General features: G+C 47.2%; 1 protein-coding gene across 2 annotated transcripts in view; it reads left to right on the forward strand.

The window, feature by feature from the left end:
* Positions 1-17993, forward strand: part of LOC115473097 (histo-blood group ABO system transferase-like) — an 81300-nt gene that overhangs the window by 40681 nt on the left and 22626 nt on the right. For both annotated transcript variants that reach the window (XM_030207749.1, XM_030207750.1), the window contains one exon: positions 11459-11494. In XM_030207749.1, the coding sequence (XP_030063609.1) occupies positions 11459-11494 (36 nt within the window). The remainder of the gene's footprint in view (positions 1-11458; positions 11495-17993) is intronic.

Here is a 17993-nt window from a genome sequence, read left to right on the forward strand (position 1 = left end):
CCTGCTGTGCGCGCCTCGCCTCCTGCACGCTTCTCAGACCCGCCTCGGTGAAGGCGAGCATCGGCCATGCTGGCTGGGCCGATGCTCCTGTGCCGCGTTTTCCTCCCTGCCCCGACCCGGCGTGGCGGCACCGGTGCAGGGCTCTTTGCCTCCGTTCAGGTCGCCGCTGCTGTTTAGAGCACCGGCCATCTTGGCAGCGGCGACGCTCCTAGAGCAGTGTTCTCTTCCGGGAACGGGGCCCGGGAACTCGGTCACACCTCTTAATGCCTGGATTGGCGGCTCTCATCCCAGCTCCGCCTCCTCTTGCTGGCTGGCCAACCAGGTTCTCCTTTGCCACCTGACTCCTGCCCCTTGTCAGCTGTGCTTGTCTCTCTGAAGGGGGGGGGGGCTATTTAAGGAGCAAGCCTTCCCCACAAACTTTGCTTCGGCTTCTACTTTGGTAGAATTGCCTGGGCTACTAGGTGACGTTGTCTACTGCTTACTGCCTTACTTGACCTGACATGACCCTTGCTTGGAACCCGACTACTCTCTGCTCGCTGCCTGACCTGACCTTTGCTTGGAACCCGACTACTCCAGTCTGCCTGATCTGGCTTCTCCCTGCTTGCTCCAGTCCGCCTGATCCAGCTTCTTCCTGCTTGCTCCAGTCCGCCTGATCCAGCTTCTTCCTGCGTGCTCCACTCCGCCAGATCCAGCTTCTTCCTGCTTGTTCCAGTCCGCCTGATCCAGCTTCTTCCTGCGGCTCCAGTCCGCCTGATACAGCTTCTTCCTGCGTGCTCCAGTCCGCCTGATCCAGCTTCTTCCTGCTTGTTCCAGTCCGCCTGATCCAGCGTGTTCCAGTCCGCCCGATCCTGCTCTCCCTGCTTGCTCCAGTCCATCCTGCTTGCTCCAGTCTGCCTGATCCAGCTTCTTCCTGCTTGTTCCAGTCCATCTGCTCCAACCTGTTCCAGTCCGCTTGATCCAGCTTCTCCCTGCTTGCTCCAGTCATTCTGCTCCAGCTTGTTCCAGTCTGCCTGATCCAGCTTCTCCCTGTTTACTCCAGGCCTTCTGCTCCAGCCAGCTTGCTCTAGACTGCCTGATTCAGCCTGTTCCAGTCCATCTGCTTCAGCTTGTTCCAGTCTGTCTGCTTCAGCTTGTTCTAGTCCGCCAGCTCCTGCTTCAAACCATTCCAGCTTGTTCCAGTACTGCTGCTGTGCTCTCCACCGCACTCACCTGCTCCTGCCTGCCTGCTGCCCAATCCACCTGCTCCTGCCACTCAACCTGCCTACTAGCCAATCACCTGACTGACTGACTACCACCCACCCTGAAACCTGCCTGCCTCCCAGCCCATCTTCCTACCAACTCATCACTCCCCTGCCCAACTGCTCACCCTCACCTGCCTGTCTCCCAGCCCACCTACCTGCTCTGTGAACACCTCAGTCACTACTCATGGCCCCCATTCACATCCTATTTCTTGCCCTGTCCCTCCCTAATCTTTTCCCCCTCCCACCGCTGTATACCACACGATCTCACTACCCATCCCTGTCCTCTTCCGTCCTGCTCACTACTGCAATACCCTACCTACCCCTGTCCCCCACCACCTCACCATCCCTACTGTCGTCCTCCTCCTTCCTAGCTCTCAACCTTCAACTCCTCCTTCCTGCCATGAACCCTTCCCCTTTCAATTACCCGCATATAGACTGGGTTAATGTAACATCTGTACACGCAAGGGACATAAGATTTCTTGATGAAATCAAGGACAGCTTCATGGAACAGCTAGTTCAGGAGCCGACAAGAGAAGGAAAAATACTAGACTTAGTCCTTAGTGGTGCTCATGATCTAGTACAGGGGGTAACGATACGAGGGCCGCTTGATAACAGTGATCATAATATGATCGGTTTTGATATTGGCATTGAAGGAAGTGAAACTAGGAAATCAAGTACGCTAGCGTTTAACTATAGAAAAGGTGATTACGACAAAATGAGAAAAATGGTGAAAAAAAGACTGAAAGGAGCAGCTCGCAGAGTAAAAAACTTGCATCAGGCGTGGATGCTGTTTAAAAACACCATCCTGGAGGTTCAGGACAAATATATTCCACGTATTAGAAAAAAGGGAAAAAAGACTAAACGTCAGCCGGCGTGGCTAAACAGTAAGATAAAGGAAATCATTAGAGCCAAAAAACAATCCTTCAGAAAGTGGAGAAGAGAACAACTGAAAGTAACAGGATAGATCATAAGGAATGCCAAGCCAAATGCAAAGCGGAGATAAGGAGGGCAAAAAAGGACTTTGAGAAGAAATTAGCGTTGGAAGCAAAAATACATAGTAAAAAATTTTTTAGATACATTAAAGCAGGAAACCGGCCAAAGAGTCGGTTGGGCCGCTGGACGAAAATGGTGTTAAAGGGGCGACAAGGAGGACAAAGCCGTAGCGGAGAAATTAAATGAATTCCTTTGCTTCGGTCTTCACCGAGGAGGATTTGGGGGGACACCGGTGCCGGAAAGAATATTTGAAGCGGGGGAGTCGGAGAAACTAAACAAATTCTCTGTAACCTTGGAGGATGTACTGGGTCAGTTCAGCAAGCTGAAGAGTAGTAACTCACCGGGACCTGATGGTATTCATCCCAGAGTATTAATAGAACTAAAAATGAACTTGCGGCAGCTACTGTTAGAAATATGCAATCTGTCCCTAAAATCGAGTGTAATACCGGAAGACTGGAGGGTAGCCAATGTTTACTACTCCGATTTTTAAGAAGGGTTCCAGAGGAGATCCGGGAAATTATAGACCGGTGAGTCTGACGTCGGTGCCGGGCAAGATGGTGGAGGCTATTATTAAGAATAAATTGCAGAGCATATACAAAAACATGGACTGATGAGACAAAGTCAGCACGGATTTAGTGAAGGGAAGTCTTGCCTCACCAATCTAATGCATTTTTTGAGGGGGTAAGCAAACATGTGGACAATGGGGAGCCGGTTGATATTGTATATCTGGATTTTCAGAAGGCGTTTGACAAAGTGCCGCACGAAGACTCCTGAAGAAATTGCAGAGTCATGGAATCGGAGGTAGGGTACTATTATGGATTAAGAACTGGTTGAAAGATAGGAAGCAGAGAGTAGGATTGTGTGGCCAGTATTCTCAGTGGAGGAGGGTAGTTAGTGGGGTCCCGCAGGGGTCTGTGCTGGGTCCGTTGCTTTTTAATGTATTTATAAATGACCTAGAGATGGGAATAACTAGTGAGGTAATTAAATTCGCCGATGACACAAATTATTCAGGGTCGTCAAGTCGCAGGAGGAATGTGAACGATTACAGGAGGACCTTGCGAGGACTGGGAGAATGGGCGTGCAAGTGGCAGATGAAGTTCAATGTTGACAAGTGCAAAGTGATGCATGTGGGTAAGAGGAACCCGAATTATAGCTACGTCTTGCAAGGTTCCACGTTAGGAGTTACGGATCAAGAAAGGGATCTGGGTGTCGTCGTCGATGATACGCTGAAACCTTCTGCTCAGTGTGCTGCTGCGGCTAGGAAAGCGAATAGAATGTTGGGTGATATTAGGAAGGGTATGGAGTCCAGGTGTGCGGATGTTATAATGCCGTTGTATCGCTCCATGGTGCGACCGCACCTGGAGTATTGTGTTCAGTACTGGTCTCCGTATCTCAAAAAAGATATAGTTAGAATTGGAAAAGGTACAGCGAAGGGCGACGAAAATGATAGTGGGGATGGGACGACTTTCCTATGAAGAGAGGCTGAGAAGGCTAGGGCTTTTCAGCTTGGAGAAGAGACGGCTGAGGGGAGATATGATAGAAGTGTATAAAATAATGAGTGGAATGGATCGGGTGGATGTGAAGCGACTGTTCACGCTTATCCAAAAATACTAGGACTAGAGGGCATGAGTTGAAGCTACAGTGTGGTAAATTTAAAACGAATCGGAGAAAATTTTTCTTCACCCAACGTGTAATGAGACTCTGGAATTCGTTGCCGGAGAACGTGGTACGGGCGGTTAGCTTGACGGAGTTTAAAAAGGGGTTAGATAGATTCCTAAAGGACAAGTCCATAGACCGCTATTAAATGGACTTGGAAAAATTCCGCATTTTTAGGTATAACTGTCTGGAATGTCTTTACGTTAGGGAGCGTGCCAGGTGCCCTTGACCTGGATTGGCCACTGTCGGTGACAGGATGCTGGGCTAGATGGACCTTTGGTCTTTCCCAGTATGGCACTACTTATGTACTTATGTACTTCCTCCTAAGCGCATCCCGTCTTCGTCGCCCTTCCTCACCCACCCTTCTCCGCACTCTCTTGCTCCTTCTCCTGCTATCCGCGGGTGACATCAATCCCAACCCAGGTCCCCCACACCTGTCCTCGTCCTCATCTCATCTATGCAAACGTTCCCGCGATATCTCCAATCTCATCTCTATTCCCCTCCTCCCCCCCCCCTTCTCGTGCGCCCTGTGGAACGCCCACTCGATCTGCAACAAACTTCCCTTCACCCACGATCTCTTCATCTCCCATTCCCTTCAACTGCTCGCCCTAACTGAAACCTGGCTCACCCCTGACGACTCTGCCTCAATCACAGCCCTATGCCACGGAGGTTATCTTTTCTCCCATTCGCTCCGCCAGTTGGCCGCGGTGGCGTCGTCGGGCTACTACTTTCGCCCTCCTGCAGTTTTCAACCTCTCCACCTACCTCAGTCTCACTGCTTCTCATCCTTTGAAGTTCACTCCATCCGTCTATTCCACCCACTGCCATTCAGAGTTGCAGTCATTTACCGCCCCCCGATTAAATCCCTCCCTTCCTTCCTTATCGACTTGATGCCGGGCTCTCCGTTTTCTTGAGCCCTCATCCCCATCCCTCATTCTTGGTGACCTTCAAACATTCAACACTGATAACCCATCCGACTCATATGTTTCTTCAGTTCTCACATCTTACCTCTCCTTCAACCCTCCAACTGAGCCCCACCACCCCTACTCACAAATCTGGCCACTGTCTTGATCTCCGTCCTCTCTTCTACTGCTCACCCTCCAATTTCTGCGTTTCAGCTCTTCCTATCTCTGACCATCACCTAATCACCATTCACACTTCAGCACCCTCCCCCTCACTCTCGCCGAACACTAACTACTATGTCCAGAAATCTCCAGGCTGTTGACCCCCCGCCCCACCTTATCCTCTAGTATCTCTGAATCTCCTCCCTTCCATCATGTCCTCCAAATCTGTTGACAAAGCTGTCTCCACTTACAATGCCACTCTCTCCTCTGCTCTAGACACCCTTGCACCGCCCATCTCCCATCCCACAAGGCGTACCAATCCCCAGCCCTGGCTGACCCCTTGCACCCGATACCTTCATTCCTGCGCCCGTTCAGCTGAACGCCTCTGGAGGAAATCTTGTGCCCATACTGACTTCATTCACTTCAAATTCATGCTATCCTCCTTCCAATGGGAAAGGGAAAGGGGAAATGGGACTTGATATACCGCCTTCTGAGGTTTTTGCAACTACATTCAAAGCAGTTTACATATATTCAGGTACTTATTTTGTACCAGGGGCAATGGAGGGTTAAGTGACTTGCCCAGAGTCACAAGGAGCTGCAGTGGGAATCAAACTCAGTTCCCCAGGATCAAAGTCCACTGCACTAATCACTAGGCTACTCCTCCACTCCAATCCTCCCTATTCCTCGCTAAACAGGACTATTACACCCAACTGACTAATTCCCTCAGCTCTAACCCACGTCGTCTCTTCGCCACCCTCAACTTCCTCCTCAAAGTGCCCTCCGCTCCCACCCCTCCCCTCACTCTCTCCTCAGTCTCTGGCCGACTACTTCCATGACAAGGTCCAGAAGATCAACCTCGAATTCACCACCAAACCTTCTCCTCCTCTTCATCCTATAACCCATTCTCTCAACCAACCTACCCAGGCCTCCTTCTCCTCTTTTCCTGCTATCACCGAAGAGGAAACTGCCCATCTCCTCTCCTCCTTGAAATCCACCACCTGTTCCTCAGACCCCATCCCCACCAACTTACTTACATCATCACCTCCTACTAATCACCCCCACCATCTGTCATATCCTCAATCTCTCTCTCTCCACTGCAACTGTCACGGACACCTTCAAGCATGCTGTGGTCACACCACTCCTCAAAAAAACCATCACTTGACCCTACCTGTCCCTCCAACTACCGCCCCATTTCCCTCCTACCCTTCCTCTCCAAAATACTTGAACACGCCATTCACAGCCGCTGCATTGATTTTCTCTCCACTCCTGCCATCTTCGATCCGCTTCAATCCGGCTTTCGCCCCCTACACTCGACAGAAACGGCACTATCTAAGGTCTGCAATGACCTGTTCCTCGCCAAATCCAAAGGTCACTACTCCATCCTCATCCTCCTCGACCTATCTGCCACTTTTGACACTGTCAATCACAACCTACTTCTTGACACACTGTCCTCCTTTGGGTTCCAGGGCTCTGTCCTCTCCTGGTTCTCCTCTTATCTCTCCCATCGTACCTTCAGAGTACACTCTCATGGTTCGTCCTCCTCCCCTATCCCGCTCTCTGTTGGAGTTCCTCAGGGATCTGTCCTTGGGCCCCTTCTTTTTTCAATCTACACCTCTTCCTTAGGCTCCCTGATCTCTTCTCATGGTTTCCACTATCATCTTTATGCTGACGACACCCGGCTTTATCTCTCCACACCAGAAATCACTGCGGAAACCCAGGCCAAGGTATCGGCCTGCTTATCCGACATTGCTGCCTGGATGTCCAACCGCCACCTGAAACTGAACATGGCCAAGACTGAACTTATTGTTTTCCCACCCAAACCCACTTCTCCTCTCCCTTCACTCTCTATCTCAGTTGATAACACCCTCATCGTCCCCGTCTCATCTGCCCGCAACCTCGGTGTCATCTTCGACTCCTCCCTCTCCTTCTCTGCGCATATCCAGCAGATAGCCAAGACCTGTCGCTTCTTCCTCTATAGCATTAGCAAAATTCGCCCCTTCCTCTCTGAGTACACCACCTGAACTCTCATCCACTCTCTCATTACCTCTCGCCTTGACTACTGCACCTACTCCTCACCGGCCTCCCACTTAGCCATCTATCCCCCTTCAGTCCATTCAGAACTCTGCCGCACGTCTTATCTTCCGCCTTAACCGATATACTCATATCACCCCTCTCCTCAAGTCACTTCACTGGCTTCCGATCAGATACCGCATACAGTTCAAGCTTCTCCTACTCACCTACAAATGCACTCGATCTGCAGCCCTCCTTACCTCTCTACCCTCATCTCCCCTTACGTCCCTACCCGTAACCTCCGCTCTCAAGACAAATCCCTCCTTTCAGTACCCTTCTCCACCACCGCCAACTTTAGGCTTCGCCCTGCCTCGCCTCACCCCATGCTTGGAACAAACTCCCTGAGCCATACGCCGGGCCCCCCTCCCTACCCATCTTCAAATCATTGCTCAAAGCCTACCTCTTCAATGTCGCCTTCGGCACCTAATCACTACACCTCTTCTCAGGAAATCTCAACTACCCCAACTTGACATTTCGTCCTTTAGATTGTAAGCTCTTCTGAGCAGGGACCATCCTTATTCGTTTACTTTGTACAGCGCTGCGTAACCCTAGTAGCGCTCTAGAAATGTTAAGTAGTAGTAGTAGTACTCTCTGCTCGCTGCCTGGCCTGACCTGACCTTTGCTTGGAACCCGACTACTCTCTGCTTGCTGACTGACCTGACTTTTGCTTGGAACCCGACTACTCTCTGCTTGCTGCCTGACCTGACCCCTGCTTGGGACCCGACTACTCTCTGCTTGCTGCCTGACCTGACCCCTGCTTGGGACCCGACTACTCTCTGCTTGCTGCCTGACCTGACCCCTGCTTGGGACCCGACTACTCTCTGCTTGCTGCCTGACCTGACCCCTGCTTGGGACCCCGACTCCTCTCTGCTTGCTGCCTGACCTGACCCCTGCTTGGGACCCGACTACTCTCTGCTTGCTGCCTGACCTGACCCCTGCTTGGGACCCGACTACTCTCTGCTTGCTGCCTGACCTGACCCCTGCTTGGAACCCGACTACTCTCTGCTTGCTGCCTGACCTGACCCCTGCTTGGGACCCGACTAATCTCTGCGTGCTGCCTGACCTGACTACTACTTGAACCTGATTCTCCTCTGCTGGTTACTTGACCTAACTTTAGCTGCTATCTGAGCCCAGTCTTCCCTTGCCTGCTGTCTGCGGCCGTCAGACCCCTGCAGTATCCGAAAGTCCTGCGGGCCCGCCTGCACCTGGGGGCTCAACCCTCAGGGAACGGTGGTCCTCCCAAGAGAAGCTTTGTGGTTTGCTCAGCTGCCCAACAGGGCACAGGCTAATACCTCATCGCTGTGCTCCGTCTGGGCACAAGGGCTCACAAACGTGACAGTTATTGGTACTTAATAAATCGCCTTTCCTCAGTATAATAAGGTGATGTGCAATAATAGGTAAATAATTCAAACAGAAAGGAACACCATTATATTATAGAAAAGGAAAGAGAGAGGTAGAAACAGCTAGAGAGAGAGAGTGCCGCTTGGAGACACAAGATTGCGAGGTCAGTGAATCCCCTGATGGTCATCTACTCCTAATTGAATTGTGTAGGCTTTCTTGAATAAGTGAGTTTCGAGAAAGAGGCTAAATTTTAGGTGTGAATGCTTGAGCTGAATTGCAGAAGGAAGGGAATTCCAGAGTGAGGGGTAAGCCAGAAAAAGGCTCGGTTTATAGTGGACTCATGGTGGGCTTGTTTTAGTGGTGGGAGAAAAAGTCGGTTGTCTTTGAGAAAGCAGAGAACTCTAGCTGAGGTGTACAGATTATGGAGGACAAATAGGAAGGGACACCTGAATATAGTACTTTGTGTGTGAGAGTCAGTACCTTGTATTGGATGCCATAAGTGATCAGAAGCCAGTGGTACTGAATAAGTAGAGGGATTATACGATCAAATCTGGAGGCATGGGCATAAATGCAGATGGCTATAATTTAATAGTTTGAAGATGACGTACGAGTACTGTGGGAACCTTTGTAAATAATGTTACGATAGTCTAGCTGTGTCAAGAGGAGAGCTTAAAGGAGTGTCATTTGTGATTAAGTATTCAGGTAGGATTTAACAGCTTAAACTGGCATAAGGAAAAGAAGCAGGCCTTGACCAGGGCAGGAAATTGTTAGGCAAATGAAAGTTCTTGGTCAAGGATAGCTCCAAGATATCTGAAGTAGGTTACCAGAGGGATTTGGGCATTCAGAAGCTGGGGGGATGGTGAGGTACAGGTGCCTGTAACCCAACAAGCAATGGTTTTTCCTGAGTTAAGGACAAGACAATTTTCAGTGAGCCTTGATGCGATAGTTGTCAATGCTCTATTTAACTTCTCTAATAGAAATAATATTAATGATTAATGATTAATAGAATCAGTCTTATGAAGCAGAAGAATGTCATCAGCATAGCAAAAGGTGCAGATACCTTTCCTCCCCAGTCCCTTTGTTCTCCTTCTTGATGTTCCCACCTGGTTCCTTTTAAACAACTATGCCTCAAAAGCTACATGTCACATGGATGATTCCAGTGAACCACCATTTTTACTTTGGAGGCTGTCAGGGCTGGCATTAGACAAAGTGAAACCCAGGACAGAAACCAGGAAGTGGGCCCAGCTAGTGCCAGGCACCCTGAAGCTCTTCCTCAGTAACATCACTCAGCTTCACTACTAGGCTCGTTTGAGGACTGGGACCCCAGGCAATTGCCCTGTGTATTCCACTCTAAAGCCAGCCCTAGTGGTTAAATTGTCCTTTTATCAGGTTTTGGGAATTGTACTGAGATGATGTTCTGTAACAGGGAGATATGCTTCCAGCCAACTGCTAATTTTATACAAATTATTTTATGGATGATTCCAACCTTTTTTTTCTAACCCAGCAATTTCCTTTTGCTGCTTTGTACTTCCAGCTCATTTGGAACAGGGCTTGAATCTGGTGCAGGAGTCTTAATTCACAACTAACCATAGACTTTGCACTTTGCATCTGTGACAAAAATAATAAAAGTGAAGTGGATCCATTATTAAGAAAAGCTAAATAGGATAGGGATCTTCAGCTTGCAAAAGAGATGACTCAGAGAGAGGGTTATGATAGAAAGTTATAAAATCATGAATGGGGTGGAATATTTGAATAGGGGATGGTTGTTCAACCTTTTTCGCAATGCTAGAATAAGGCAACATTATAAAACTGACCAGCAGAATGAAAAATTGTAGGAACGATGGGCCATATTTTGTCTGGGGCTAACAGGGCATTTTCAGTGGTACTTAATTGGATAGTTTAGCTGAAATGCCTGGTTAGCACTCAAGCTGCAACTGGCTATTTTGGGGGCATTCTGGAGCGGAGGTTAAGTGCCAATATTCAGCACTTAAGATAACCATATAAATGGACAGCATAAAAATGCAAGCCCTCGTTTATGTGGTTCTTCATAGCTAGTTTAATCGCTCAATATCGCACTAATTGGCAATGTTTTAGCCAATTCCCTTTACCCACAAATTCAATGTCAGAGCTGGGACATATAACATTGAGGCATATTTTCAAAGCACTTAGCCTTCCAAAGTTCCATAGGTTCCAGTCTGCCCAACAAGATAAACTCACATGTGCCATTTTTTTTGTGTATACCTTACCTTGATTTGTACCTGTCTTTTTCAGGGCACAGACCGTATAAGTCTGCCCAGCAGTATTCCCACCTCCCAACCACCCGCCCTGCCACCCACCACCGGCTCTGGCACAGACAGTATAAGTCTGCCCAGCACTATCCCCACCTCCCAACCACCAACCCTGCCTCCCACCGCTGGCTAAGCATGTGCCAGCATTGAATTTCTGAGTTTAATGCCAGCGGTGGTCAGAAAAACGCTGATCACCGCCGGCTGAAAATCGGGTTCTATGTTTTCCTGCTGCAACACCTAATTAAGTTGTGGAATCTGTTGCCAGAGGACATGGACAAGGTGATTAACATGGAAGAAAAGTCCATAAAAATTATTATCCAGATAGACATGGAAAACACTGCTTACCCCTGGAAATGAGCTAAGAAATCAATCTACTTTTTGGGATCTCACTATTAGAAACAGGATGCTGGGCTTAATGGACCTTGGTCTGATTCAGCATAGTTTTATGTTTTTATGCTTCAATCCTGCCTCCACTCAAGGTCACTTCCCTCTTTAATATACCAGTCTGATTAGGGATAATATGGCCTTTACTCAAATCTTTGGGCCCTTTTACCACAGTCATTTTATTTCTGTTTTTTTTTTTTCTGGGGCAGGTGGGGTTGTAAACCACTTGTTTTCCATATAGAAGTATATAAGATTAATAAAATTTTATATAATTAGTTTAGTTTAGCAGTTGTGTAGTAGTCTAAATCAGAAAACAACTGTATCATGCACAGACTTTCATATTAAAACAAACATCTTTTCTTGCTTGGCTATCTCCTCTCTCTCTTTTTTATTTCTCTCAGAATTGCCTTTCTCCTTTTCAGAATGAATTATTCCCAGCCAGAGACCATGAACCCACCGTAAGTATGTTTCTCAGCTTCTAGGGTGATAAACAGACAGATGCTTCCTAGAGAAGTCTTTCGTTTATGCTATCTGTGTGTAACAAGACATATGGAAGATGTCACGTATTAAATGAAGAAGAAGAAGAACCATACTCTGCAAATCACCAAGAACAAAAACTAATGCAGATGGCCAAAAGGAATGGAAAGGAATGCCATAGGAGCCACACAGTGCAGATGGAACTTGATTAGAGTAATGATCTGACACAGCCGTGTTGCGGCATGTGCCTGACTCAGGAGTCCTTCATTTCTGTGCAGTCAAAATCTATCCGGGCAATCCACATATAGTGATCCTCACACAATAAGGTTTACCCCAGTGCTAATGCTCTAATATCAAGCAGGCAGTCACAAACAGAAGGCAAATTGCTCCGCTTGAGGGAAAAGCAGCAAACAGGTAACAGTAGAGCAAAGGAAAGAAACCTCATGTAGATGGTGTTCACATCACAGCTACAGCGCATACTATTGCATTTCTGTCTGATTCTCTATTTGTTTGTCAGAGAAAACCGGGAGTGGAGATTGTGCCGCTTGATGACTAATCTAGGAACATGTATTGAGTGACGATTTCCTAGACCCCTGATGCAGGCTGGTTAGGCCAAAACACGAGTCTTGTTGGGCAGTGGCGTTCCTAGGGGGGCTGACACCCGGGGTGGATCGCCGATGCGCCCCGCTCCCCCCACCTGGGTGCAGCGCCCCCCGGAACAGTGCGACGCCCCCCCCCCCCGGTGAACGAAACCCCCTCCCGGGTGCATGCTGCTGCGGGGGGGGGGGGGGGGGGGGTGCCGCGCGCCTGCCGGCTCTCTCGTTTTCATGCTCCCTCTGCCCCAGAACAGGAAGTAACCTGTTCCGGGGCAAAGGGAGCATGAAAACGAAGAGCCGACAGGCGCGCGGCACCCCCCCCCCCCCCCAGCGGCGTGCACCCGGGGCGGACCGCCCCCACCCTTGGTATGCCACTGTTGTCGGGTCTCCCTCATTGTTTAAGAAGACTTGTAAATAAAGACATTTCTGAACATCATCTATATGAGGTTCCTTTTCTTTGCTCTAATATCAAGCATCCACACCAATGAATAGATAAAGCTCTGAACTCCACTTGGGGTAATAAAGGTGCAAGCCTCCAGTGAACTGAAACACGTGAGACAGATTTGCATTGCTACAGCTGTAGTCATCACATTATTGCAAAGGCATTAATTAATAGCTGACAAAACCCTGCCTAAAAGTTAATCCTCTGAAAGCTTTCTTTGAGCAACGGATGAATAGGTATTGTGTAATCATATGTGTCTCAAGGGAACAATACATCCATTCTCTGGGGTTACATGAGGCCAGGACTAATGGAAAAGACTGATGCACAATATAAAGCATAGAAGCCAGCTCTGTGGGTGCTTGAGCACCCCCAATATTGAACAAATTCCTTGACTGTGTCCAGGGAGAGAGAATTTCTGTTGGGTTTAGCACCCCCAATCATTTTGAAAAGTTGGTTCCCATGATATAAAGTAGGGCACAGGGAGAATGAATTGAGAAGTAATTATCAGAAGAGGCAAAGTAGATAATTGTCTGAACTTAGAACAGGATTAAAAGGGTGAACTGGATACTGGGACAGACGGAAGGTCAATCAAGCCCATTATCCTGTTTCCAACAGTGGCCAATCCAGGTCACAAGTATCTGGCAAGATCCCAGAACAGTACAACAAATTTCATGCTGCTTATCCTAGAATATGCATTGGATTTTTCCCAAGTCCTCTTAATAATGGCTTATAGACTTTTCTTTTAGGAAATTATCCAAACATTTTTAAAACCCGACTGTGCTCATTTAATATATCCTCATTTCCAATATTTTCTTTGGGGATCATTTACTACTTAGTGCACCTTAACAGCACAAATTAAAATGTGCTTAAGTACAAATAGAGAATGCCACAGGGTTAAAATTTGTCCCCGTCCCATCCCCGTGGGTTCTGTCTCCATCTTCATCCCTGTCCCTGCAGGCCCTGTCTCTGTCCCTGCCCTGTCCCCATTCCCGCCCCATCCCCATGGGCTCTGGTCTCATCTGCAGAAGCCTCAAACATTTATGATTTTATATTTAAATCTTTTATTAAAGTATTAAAAGGAACAATATGCTGTGCAACTGTTGTGTATAAATTACAAATGGAAAAACAACAATAACAATGAGCAGCTATAATAAACCCTCCCACCACCCTCTACCGTTCCAACCCCAACAATAGCTGACTTCTACTCCCCCAAGAAATCCTAATCCATCCTGTTAAAATGTCCAGGGGTACAAAATACAACTTGTTCTGTATAACCTAGAGGGGAGAAATATGCCCTATGAAGCACTGTTATGATTTTTTAATCTGTGGATGAATAAGAAGTCATCAACAATCTCAGGATTCAGTCTAACTCTCCTGTCTTCCACTGTCCCTCCTGCAATAGAAGATTTCTTAGAAAATGTGCTGGTAGAAGGATTTACAGGATCCCCATGCAAAGTTTGCTAGCTGTGGCCAGCATGTTTGCTTGTTTTTCCAAAAAATAAAAATATTGTCGTCTGCATCAATCAAACATGAATAAACAGTCCAGTTCATTAACAAGCTTCAAAGTAGAAGTGACATCGGGACAAATTTTGTCCCCGTCCTCATGTGCTCTGCCCCCATTCCCGCCCTTGTGCGATCTGTTCCTGTCCCCATCCCCGCGGTTACTGCGGATCCCTGTATCATTCTCTAGTGCAAAGGCTGTGTGATAATTGGTGAGCGTGCTCAGTATGTCCTTAGCAATTACTGCACTGAAAACTGCACTAGTGCACATAAACCTGGTTGCAAATAGTAGGAGGTACTAATTGAACCTGCACTAACTGCAAAAGTGACTGTTAGCATGTGATAAGTATAGCGTGCTAACTGCAGCATGCAGTCCATGCCCATTTCCCACCCCTTAACACAAGATGATATTAATGTACATATTAGTATGTGCTAACCATCATGACACAGTGACAATTTTTATGTGTATACAGTCAAAGCAGTTTACATATTGCATTCAATCGTTTGTCCCTAGTGGGCTCACAATCTGTTGTTTGTACTTGGGGCAGTGGAGGGTTTGGTGACTTGCCCAGGGTCACAAGGAGCTATAGTGAGATTTGAACCCAGTTCACCAGGTTTTCAGCCCACTGCATTAACCATCATGACTAATGGTTGATGCACTTGTATGGAAGCATTTAACATGAGCTAATTTGCATGTTAACTGCTTATCACACTTTAATTTAAAAAAATCTTCTCTATTGATCAAAAGTGCAGTTAGCAGTCTATGTATTGATTTTTACATAACCCATTTGTTTAAAAAAAATTCCCAGAACTTTAATCTAAAAACATTTTCTGGACAATTTTCAAAGAGCCACAGAATTGTAAACAAAGCAGGAGGTTTTAGCACACACTTTGACTACATTTTCAAAGAGAATCTACCTGCTTTGTTTTCTTTGAAAATTAGCAAATGCAGAATTTGCACTAATACCAGTTGTGTCCTTTGCACCTGCAGGCAGGTGAGCAGGAGGTGCAGGTTAGCACGCATAGATTTGAAAATGCAATGCACATGTGTTTCCCCCCTCCAAGTCTAAAGACACCCACAGGAATGCTCTTCTTTTCCTGTCTCAAAAAGCATGTGTGATATGCCAAGGCTAAGGTTAAGACTCTTCAGGTTGAAGAAGTGATGGCTGAGGGGTGATAAGTTAGAAGTCTATAAAATCCTGAACAGAGTGGAAGAGGTAAACATGAATCAATTGTTTACTCTCTTAAAAAGTACAAAGACACTAGAGGACACTTCATGAACTTCCAAAGGAACACATTCAACTTTAGTTTTTATTTTTCTTATATGAATTGCCAATATCACCAGTGGCGTTCCTAGGGGTGGGTGGGTGCGGTCCTGTTCCGGGGCAGAGAAGAAGCATGGAACAACGGAGGACAGGCGCACGCGGCACCCCATCCCAGCGGCGTGCACCCGGCGGGGGGGGGGGGGTTCCTTCACGGGGGTGTCCGCGCTGCATCGGGGGGGTGCTTGCACCCGGGGGGGGGGGCGCATCGGCGATCCGCCCCGGGTGCCAACCCCCCCAGGAACGCCACTGAATATCACATAAATCATTCATCATATTCCTACTTGAGAACAAGACTGTGGAACGCATTACTAAAAACCGTGAAAACATACAACTGTCTCAGCTTCCAGAAATCACTAAAAACTAACCTGTTCAAAAAGGCATACCCCACCGAACCAACATAAATACCTGAACACTGCAACACAATGCAACCTAAACACATATAGGCTTTACATAACTCTTCCGTTTGACGATTCCCCATGTGTCTGTTCCAATGATCCTTATCCTACCTCAACATCACAATGTAATTGTTCATACTGAAGTTGGCGTACTCCTCTCCGGTACTATATAAGTCACATTGAACCTGCAAATAGGTGGGATACAAATGTAACAAACAAACAAACAAACAAATAAATATTGTATACATTCATCGTGTAGCACAGACAGAGGAAGTGGGGGAAGTGGACCAGGCACTCTGGCGACAAATCAAGGAAACTTCACATTTTAATAATTTGCCACTTTGTGTTGTTCGTGGGATTTCAGCGTTCCTACGCTCAGGTGGACTTTTTCTGTAACCATACATTCTACATTAAAACAAATAGAAAAAATACTTTTTCACTCACCATATAGTTAAGCTCTGGAACTCATTGCTGGAGCAAGTTGTAAAAGCAGTTAATGTAGCTGTGTGTTGAAAAATTGTGGACAAATTCCTGGAGGAAAAGTCCATAAACTGTTATTAATGCAGACTTGAAGAAAGCTACTGCTTCTCTTTGAGGTTAAGTAGCCTGGAATCTTGTTACTTTTTGGGATCTGCCAGGTACTTGTAACCTGGCCTGACCACTGTTGGAAACAGAATACTGGGCTATATGAACCTTTGGTCTGACCCAGTAGGACAACTTTTACTTTCTTATGTTCTATGAAGCCATATTATCCTGGTAAATTGCTATTAACTTTAATTTTATTTGAATTTACAATACCACCTTTCATAATTAACATCAGAGTGGTTTACTAAGAAGAGAAAAGGAATGGAACTCCATTAAAAGACAGGAAAGCAAAGGAGCAGAATCAGAATAACCTGTAAACAGCATTCCAGGGAAACGAGAGAATGTGGGTCAGACTTTAATTAAAACCAAGCAGTCTCCAAATCCTGGGTCTGCGCTATGCAAGCGTTATTTTTGAATTCAAGAAGAACTTCCATAATCTCTTTTATCTTTTGAACACCTGTACCAGATACTTACACTTCAAAGTAAGCAAAAAGAGTAAAAATGGAAAGTACAGCTCTGCTGCTGCAGTGGGCTGACATTGCGGGGAGACAGGGAAATTACTGGTAAATGGCTGCTTCAGAATATTACATAAAATCTAGAAAACAGAAAATATTATAGTATATAACACGTTAACAAATTACAACATGAACAATTACGTTTTGGAGTTGATGGAAGTTCTTTTAAACATGGACTATAAGGGTAGATAAGGAACATAAGACCATTTAGTCTGTCCAATTTAATTCCAGAGACCTCAGCTGATCTCAGCCTTTCTCTTTTGACCTCTGCTGCCTACAGAGAATTCCTCATAACAGGCAAGTGCTTCCTCTTTCCTTTCACTTCTACAGCAGCATCATCACCTCTTTGGGTTATGTCACTCCTTTTGTATCCTACAGCAGAGGCGTAGCCAAAGGTGGGCCTGGGTGGGCCCAGGCCCATCCACTTTTGCCCAAGGCCCACCCAGGAATGGTGCATTCGATGTCCCCAACCAATACCGCATCCCTAGCTGGCTCGCTCCCTTCCCTCCGCTCCCACTCCCGTCAGGCGAGTCCTTCAATTCTGTTTTTTTTTTTTGTCCTTCTGCCGCGGTGCTTCCAAGTTCCAGTTTAAGATTATTAGTGTGCACTTGCACTACCTGTCAGCGATTCACACACACACAGGCCGGCTTCAGTGTTCGCTCTTCCGCACCCCGTCCTCTCCGATGCAACTTCCTGTTAGGGCAGGAAGCACGCGGCAGAGGGAAGCCCGTCTCTGTAAATTGCTGGTAACGCAGCACGCCAGTACTCAGAAGCACCACGGCAGAAGCAGGGAGAAAAAAAAACTGAAGTGCCGGACTCACGGGACTAGGTGGGAGCCCACAATACAACAAGAGCCACAAGCAGAATAAAAATGGGAGAGTACGTCTTCACTACCCTGCAGATGAAGATTGTCCTGGTTCCGTACAGCAGTGGCGGGTAGGAAGATGTGCATTTTTTTGCGGCAGCAGCAGCGGCGGTGGCTGCTGCGGTGGAAGGGAGGGAGGGTGGGTGGGGTGGGGGGTGAAGAAGAGGTGAATCTTCAGGCCCACCCTCCTTGGGCTCAGGCCCACCTCAAATCAGCCCTCTGGATACGCCACTGTCCTACAGTCCCTCTAACTCTGA

The sequence above is a fragment of the Microcaecilia unicolor genome, chromosome 6 (assembly GCF_901765095.1).
Source record: "Microcaecilia unicolor chromosome 6, aMicUni1.1, whole genome shotgun sequence".
In the NCBI taxonomy this organism is placed as follows: domain Eukaryota; kingdom Metazoa; phylum Chordata; class Amphibia; order Gymnophiona; family Siphonopidae; genus Microcaecilia; species Microcaecilia unicolor.